The 8,204-nt window shown below is 37.6% G+C and overlaps 1 protein-coding gene across 1 annotated transcript in view; it reads left to right on the forward strand.

Annotated features, from left to right (window-relative positions):
* IFNAR2 (interferon alpha and beta receptor subunit 2) overlaps window positions 1-2,854 on the forward strand; it is a 52,992-nt gene extending 50,138 nt beyond the window's left edge. Inside the window, exon 9 of the mRNA XM_027875586.1 lies at window positions 1,873-2,854. Coding sequence (XP_027731387.1) covers window positions 1,873-2,559 — 687 coding nt within the window. The 3' untranslated portion in view covers window positions 2,560-2,854. The remainder of the gene's footprint in view (window positions 1-1,872) is intronic.
* Window positions 2,855-8,204: the final 5,350 nt, after the last annotated feature.

An 8,204-nucleotide genomic window follows, 5' to 3' on the forward strand; every position in this document is an offset into this window, starting at 1 on the left:
TGGGATTCTCTTCTCTGCCATAGGTTGAGACTCCCTCTTCCAGTCTCCCAGATTCAATCTCTCCTTTATGCCATCTCTCTTATTCTCCAACAGTACCTTTTCCTTGACATGAGAATATGAGAATCACCATCCCTTCATTGTTCCCCCGTTGTCTTGGTAGGAATGCTTCTTCACACATTCAGAACTGAGTTCAAATTTGGCCTCAGGGTTCTTGTAAGGATCAAATAGCATAAGTTTAAAGTGTTTTAGCACAGTGCCTGGCACATAGTAAACATCTTATAAAAGTTAGCTGTTATTATCTGCCTCTGTCTCATACCTCTCCCTCTCTGTCTGCAATTCTGTCCCACAAAATTCATTAACATACTTGTAGGAGGCTAAAATGTTTATTCCATATTTCAAGTTCTACTCTTCTAGCACTTCTATTTCCTTAAGTTCTAGTTACATCTTTATCCCTTTATGTCCTTTCTTAAAGGACGTGATCCCTTCACCATCCTTTTTTGTTCCTTTTTTTAACTCTGTAAGTCAATCTTTTACTCTTCAAAAAAAACAGTCATTACTATTATCATATTTAAACATGGAGTGATTTACTTAATTTTTTTTTATTTATTTAGTATTTATTCATCTTTCTTACTATGATACCTTTTCCGGGGCTACTCTTTCAACTTGTATTTCATACTCACAGATTGGGTCCCAGAGGAGCTTTCAATATCCTGGAGTGACCCTATAGGTCATTACTTCTACTACCAAAGCTCATAACTTCCCGCCAATGTGTTTCTCATTAACAATCAGCCAGGAGATTGACATTAAATGACATGGCACCTAAATCCATAAAGGAAAAGTTAACTAAATCATGAAAATATATAGAACATAAATCAGTAATAGTAGGATTAATATTCTTCTCAGAATTGGATAAATCTTACAGAAAGGTAGAATTTAATTATCTCTTATTAAAGGAACACAAATGGCATAGCAAGAACAGTTATTAGAAAGCATTTTCTTCAAAAAAGTCTTGGCTGCCCTCTCCCACAAATATGTGCCATTTTCTTAGGGAGTGAGCTCAAATTTAGAGTACAGAGACATGTGTGTAGGATGTGGCAAAGAGTGACTAACATGGGGTGAAGATTGACTCACAACTTCTGTTGATGAAAGGCCTTTTTCTCCTTGTAGAGTCCTCACAAAGCTTTGGATTTAGCTCTCTGTACCCCAGGCGATTTAGCTGGGCTTCCAGAGTCTATTTCTTTCTTGAGTACATAGCCAGCACTTCTCTCCACCATCACTGATCCTTCTCTACAGGAAGCCATCTCCTCCCTTGGACAACTATCTCTCTGCATCAGTGTCTGTCCTCAGTGTTGTCTTTACCCTATGGGCTGAATGCATCATCACCTACTAATCTAATATAAATGTTAGGTATTATTAGCTATTAATTAGGAAGACAGGACAAATGGCTAAAAAAAAAAAGATAATAAACACCTTAGGAGTTCAGAGGAGGAAATGCCTCTTGAGGGCTAAGGTAAGTCAGGACAAGTCTCCAAAAGAGAGTGATATTTCATTGCCCCTTGAAGGAAAGGTAGGACTTACATAAACAAAGAGGAGAGTAGAAGACATTACAAGCAAGAGGAAGAACTGGAATTTTGGACCAGTGTCTACTGAGGAACTGCCTAGGATTCTTATAAATCTTCTAGAATATGCTTAATATTTTTGCTATTTTCTCATCATTTTTTTAGTTAAGAGGTAGAACAGAAAAGTATGCAATCTAATATTCTCAGGAGTTTACTATTATTGATTTTGAAATTTGAATGATTGTTGGTGAACTATAAAAAGCAAAATTTCAGCATTAATCTCTCCTCCCCTCTTTCTTCTGTTCTCTTTAAGGATTTCTCAACTGTCATACCTGGCCCACTTCAATTGCCTTATGTGAAAATTACAAGGGCAGACATCATTTACAAGACCAAGAAGAAAAAGATATTTAATGACAGTGATGAGAAAACTAACAGTGATTGTGAATTAACTCAGAGAATAGAAAATAACTACACCATGAATGGCTTTACCTGTAGATCTCAAAGTCAGGACTCCAAATACAGCTGGAAAGAATATAATCCCACTGATTCAGACCCAGATGAACCTGAAAGTCCAGAAGTTGACCCTCCTCTGGCTGACACAGATAATGCCACATCATATCAGTTAAAGACTGGGCCAGATGAAAGTAGAGTGCGTCGTATCTGGAGCCACCTTTCTGAAGCTAGTACCTTTTCTTCTAGTTCAGAAGACCGTTTTAATTTTAATGTGAATTTAAGCACTGTATTTGTGGGAGATTCTGGAGATAATAAATCATCAGAAGAAGATGCTGCTCAGATATTATTGCCTGTGCAAGAAGATAAAATCAGCTTAATGGATTCAGATGGGACTGAATTAAAACCTATAACTCATTCTATATGTGTAAAGACACCACTTTTCCATGTCCCCTCTAAAGAAGACCTATGCTCTGAAAATGCTTCTTCTGATGAAAGTGTTACTTCAGAGTCAGATGTGGACCTAGGGGATGGTTATATAAGAAGATGAATCCTGATAAGTTAAACTCGTAAACATTAATGAGTATAAGGTGATGGTGATTACTCTCTCTGTCTGTCTGTCTGTCTCTCTCTCTTTCTCTTTCTGTCTTCTCCCTCATTAGTTATATGTGGTCCCAAAAACTCAAAGGAAAATGAAGAAAACCAGAGAATGCATACGACTCTCATCATAAAAATCAAATACACAAACTAAATGCATAGGGGTGCTTTGAAACTAATTTTTTTTATCTAAGACATTGTTGAAGTACCTCTAAGTGAAAGTACTCTAATAAACTACCTTTACTGGACTTAAAATGTGCCCAGTAGTATTTCTCAGAATGAAGGATGAGGAACACTATTTTACATATAGGAGTTTCCTGAGCCAGAATTTAGGTGCTTCTAGGAAGCAGAAAATTTTAGACTTAAGAGGGGAGGGAAGGGGCGAGATCAAAAGCTGAGAACTAAAGGGCTAGTCTATATAAGGAACAGACAAAACTAATGAATCGACACTGGCAATCGTAGGTAAAACCAAGGAGGATAGTGGAAACATAGATGCGTATTATCTCGAGGAATGACACATCAATTGTTGGGTGGCAGTCAGTGTTATAGGTTTAGCATTAAAACAACTATATTTGAAATCAGAAGACTTGGGTTTTGTCTCAGCAGGATTTAATAAAGGTAAATTGAGGTGCAAAATTCTGAGCTGTATCGGTTTATTAGGTGCAAACTTTTTAATAAAGTGGGTCAAATGGATAACTCAGTTAGGCCAGTTACCCAGAGGAAAAAGCACAGTTCCTTTTTATAAGCATAAAACAGAACTAGGTAGGTAAGGAAGATAATGCAGCTGGCTACAGGGCTGGCAGCATCATGTGAGGGCAACACAATTGGTTGGACGTTCGAAATGAGAGGCTAGCAACAACCCCTTCCTTCCTTCCTGTGACTAAGAAATGTTTGTTGTTTGAGTCTCCCTGTAAGGTTAGATATAGTGGACCAGACTTCTTTGGATAATAAAACAGAGAGGTAGCCTGGTGGTATAAAGATACTAGACCAGACTGCCTGGTGTTCACCTGCATCCCTCAAAGGTAACAGATTTCTTTGAGGCAAGAATAGAACAACAATTAGCAGGAGAACTGCATTGCCAAACTTAGCTCATAGGCAAAGAGACAAATAGGGCTTGAGCAGTCATACAAAATGAGGCAATAATACAGAATAGAATCAATTACAGAGTAGAATAAATTATAAAATGATATAGAATCAATATAATTTCTTCACTTTGAATCCTGTCTCTGACACTTATTGCCTCTGTGACTTTGGACAAGTCATTTCACATTTCTGGGCCTCAGTTTCCTCATATGTAAATTGAGGGTGGATCAGATGACCTGTAAAGTCCCTTTCAGCTCTGTGTTTATGATCTTTTGTGTGCTAGAGCCTCACTACCACTGGAAGGTAAGGAGGTTTTTTGTTTATTTTAATTGGTTTTGTTGATGTCTTTTGTCTCTATATTGCAGTCATTCCTCACCTCTACTCCCTAGATTGAACCATTTCTTGTATAAGAGAAAAACAGTATTAAAATATCTAATACAGGATCCTTTTCTAACAATTTATTCAATATTCTGTTCTAGTAGTTTCTCACATCTCTGCAATGAGAGAGGAGGTATGCGTATTAAAGGTTCTCTCTCACTCCACGCCCACTCCTGGATGATGAGGCCAGTGGATGCTGTTTGATAAACCCAAAGCTGTAACTGCTAGAATAAGAACTCACTGACAAAAACTGCTGGGAAAAGTGGAAGGCTGGGTGGCAGAAATTAGGTATAAACCAGCCTCTCATTCTATACACCAAAGAGTAACATCACAAACAAGATAGAAGAGTAAAGAAGAAATTTCAGATATGTGGATAGGAGAACAGTTCATGAACAAAAAATGAAGAGTTCAATCTCATTTGCACAAATTTTTTTTTAATTTGCACAAACAAAATCAACACAGTTAGAATTAGAAGGAAAGTAGACAACTAGGGTGGAAACCTTTGCAGCAAGCTTCTTTGATAAAGTCTTAATTCCAAGATAGACAGTTATTCTTTTCACATTACGACTTTCCCCATCATGATTTCGATATGTTGTGGGTCAGCATAAGAAATTAAATGGGAATTTTTGGGGTGGGGGTTTGTGGAAGCCACAGACAACACAGGAAGGCTAGCAGACAACACTGAAAAACTTGAGAAGCACAGAAAAGCATAAATATATGTATAGTATTCTATAATTTCAACAGTTTATCTTTTAATACCATAATAATTCAGACTTCTTCTCTGGTACAAAGGGAGAGCCAAAAAATTTTATGTGGATTTTCCAGATCATGGGGGCACCACACTCCTAATCCCCACAATATGGAAGGGATAGCTGTATAAGGAACTGAGTGAAAAACTGACTGGGTTTGTCTGCATTGCCCAGAGAGCCTACCCAGGGAGCTTTGCAGTTCTCTGACTCAAGAGAACTGCTTCTCACTATATTAGTGTAACATTTTTTCTGCATCTTTTTGAGGGTAATTATGAGTTAAATGAGCTTGTCACTGTTTCATCAGTTCAAGAGTAGAAATAGAGAATTTGCCCAGCAGGTAAGTGATGAGGATCAGAAGAAACAAGAAAAACAGCTTTGACTTTCTATGGTGTTGATTGTTCTTGAAGAGATATGGGGATCAAGGACTACAGTCCAGACTTGCCCTGGGCACATGGGCTTACTCATCTGCCTCTTTGCTAAGTTTCGCTAGGAATTCTTCCATTCTTTTCCATGAATGCTGTATTAGTGAAAGAGTGTGATTCAGGTTTATATGTTGACTGTGATATATCAATTATTTTTGTATTTGCATTACATCTAGTAATTGTAATGATTATTCTTGCTTTTGACCTATCATTAAGTAAATGCTTTATGTTTAAGTGTTAATGGCATCATGTTGACTGATTCTGTTTATAATGGGAAGGAGGTCAGTGGGAGCTTATGAGCTATAGTGGTGAGTATACTCCCCTGCAAGAGGGTTACCTCTAGGATATTGAGAGAATGTGATTCATAGTCACATAATATGGTACATCTCTGGGAACCAAAGACCTGCCAACGTTAGGACAAATTGCAGTGAATGAGCCAACCCAGAAAGAAAGAGAGCCATGCCCCATTTATGGGCTAGACCTTCATTGGTTTTTCTGTCACTCATAGTTCAACTCTAACACTTCTGATTTCAAATTCAATGCTACTTCCACTGCATCTCATTGTAAATTAAGGTATATAATCCAACTATTTCTTTTCTCATCTTCATTGGTACCTTGCTATTTAAAGATAAATATAGTATGGTGGAATAAGCAGTAGGAGTCAAAATACCTTTCTTGGGTCCAGACTCCATCACTTACTAGTCATTTGACTTTGAGCAAATCACTTAACCTCTCAGCCTCTTGCCTCATCTTTAAAATTAGGAAGTAAAATATATGATTTCCTAGGTTTCATCCATTTCTAAAATTATCTGATTCTATATAAGTTTCTTAGACTTTCCTTCTTGTGTTCATCAAAAAGAAAAACTAGAGATCCCTAGGGACATGTTGGAGTCAGCTCATAGAGTCTCATGAGAGCTGATTATTAAATTTTCAGGATGAGTACTTCTCCCTCATAAATCAACAAATGCTACAAATCAGGGCTTGATATATTGTTTTATTATCTACACTTAAGAAAGTGATGGAGAAAGTGTTGGTAATTCAAACTAAACTTAAAGGTGTGTCATGCATACATCCTCCCCTCCCCCCCACACACCTGGTTGTTAAACATTTACCAGCACACTCCTGGATCCAGCCCACTTCAAGGATATTGTATTGATTTTTTTTAATTGTCAAGGTAACTAAATAAATAACAAATATTTAATATTCGAATGACATAGTAGAAAAATACATATCTCTATCAGTTCCCTAGTCTATCCTCCTGCTTCTAGGAAACATGTCTATCATATTATGAAAGATTTCCAGAGAAAGAGATTCCATGGTCTTTCTTGATAATTCATGTATCATCACTTTTATTATCTTTTTTTAAAAATATATAAAGTGATAGAAATTTGATTAAAAACAAAGTATATTTTAATGCAATTTCATGCTGCTCTTTAGAATTATATGAACATATGAGGTAATTCACACACATATTAGATTATATTATTTCAATACATCTAAATATATCTCCCCTAAACCCAGCCCTCCTCCAATTCCCTATCTCCTACCACTCTTCCAGTCGCCTAGGTTTGAAAACTGAACGTTATCCTTGCTGCTTCCTTCTGCCTCCATTTTCGAACATTTGCCAATTTTTATCAATTTTATCTCTTCAAATTCTCTTCCATAAGTCACTATCTCAACACTCACACAGCGTCTGCCTTATTACAGGCCATTATCACCTCTAACCTATACTACTGGAACTGACTCCTAATTGTTCTCCCTGTTTCAATTCTGTGTTCTTCAATCTATCACAGGTGTAAAAATTAATGTTCTTTAAATACAGCTCTAACCATGTCATTCCCCCTACTCAAAATATTCAATAGTTTCACATTGAATTTAGGATAAAATGCCCAATTAAATGTAAATCTTATATGATTCTGTCTTCTCCAGCAGAATGCCCCCCTCTGTCATCCTAAGTCTCTCACTAATCTTTTTTCTTTCTACATCTACTAGCTGTTTCCCTATTGCTGAAAATATGCCCATGTCTTCTCTCCCCCTACCACATGCTCAAAAAACCCTCCCTTGATCTATCCATTTCCTATACTTGGATTCCTATATTTCTCCTCCTTTCCAAGGATAAGTTCAAAAGCCTGCAAAATCTAATAACCTGTTCTCATTCCTCATCCTTGACTTCTCTGCAGCCCTTGACACTGTTGATCACCTTCTCCTTTATCCTTTCTATGTTTTCATGACTTTCTCTCTCCTGATTCTTCTACCTGTTTGATAGCTCTTTCACAGTCTTTTTTTTGCTGAATCTTCATCATGCCTTCTAACTGCAGGTGTCCAACTGGGTCCTCTTCCCTTCTCTCTTTATACTGTTTCATTTGGGATCTCATCAGCTCTCATGGATGCAATTATCATCTCTATCTAGATGATGCTCAGATTTATTTGTCCAGCCCTGACCTCTCTTCTAGTCTCTTGTCTCCAACTGCCTATTGGACATTTCAAATAGAATGCCCTATAGACTTCTTAAACCTTGTAAGTCTAAAAACGGAACTCATCTTTTCTCTCAAGTCCTTCCCTCTTACTAACTTATTACTGTTGAAGGCACCATCATCTGTCCTAGTCCCCCAGGCTCAAAACCTGGGTGGCACTCTTTAACTTGTGACTGTCTTTCTGCTCATAACCAATCAGTTGCCAAGTCCTACTGACTCCACTTTGGTAGCATCTATTCTGCATGCCCTCTCTTCTCTCCTCTAAAACTGCCACTAACCAAGTGAAAGCTCTCATCACATCAAGCCTGGATTACTGCAGTAGCCATCTACTGGGTCACCCTGCCTCAAATCTTTCCCCATTCCAGGACATCCTTCACTCAGCTATTAAATTGATATTTGGTAAAGTGCAAGTCTGACCATATCACCAGCACCCACTCATCCACCCACGCTTATTTAATAAACACTGGTGGATCCCTATTATCTCCAGGATCA

The sequence above is a fragment of the Vombatus ursinus genome, unplaced genomic scaffold (genome assembly GCF_900497805.2).
Source record: "Vombatus ursinus unplaced genomic scaffold, bare-nosed wombat genome assembly UNPS02014809.1, whole genome shotgun sequence".
Classification (NCBI taxonomy): domain Eukaryota; kingdom Metazoa; phylum Chordata; class Mammalia; order Diprotodontia; family Vombatidae; genus Vombatus; species Vombatus ursinus.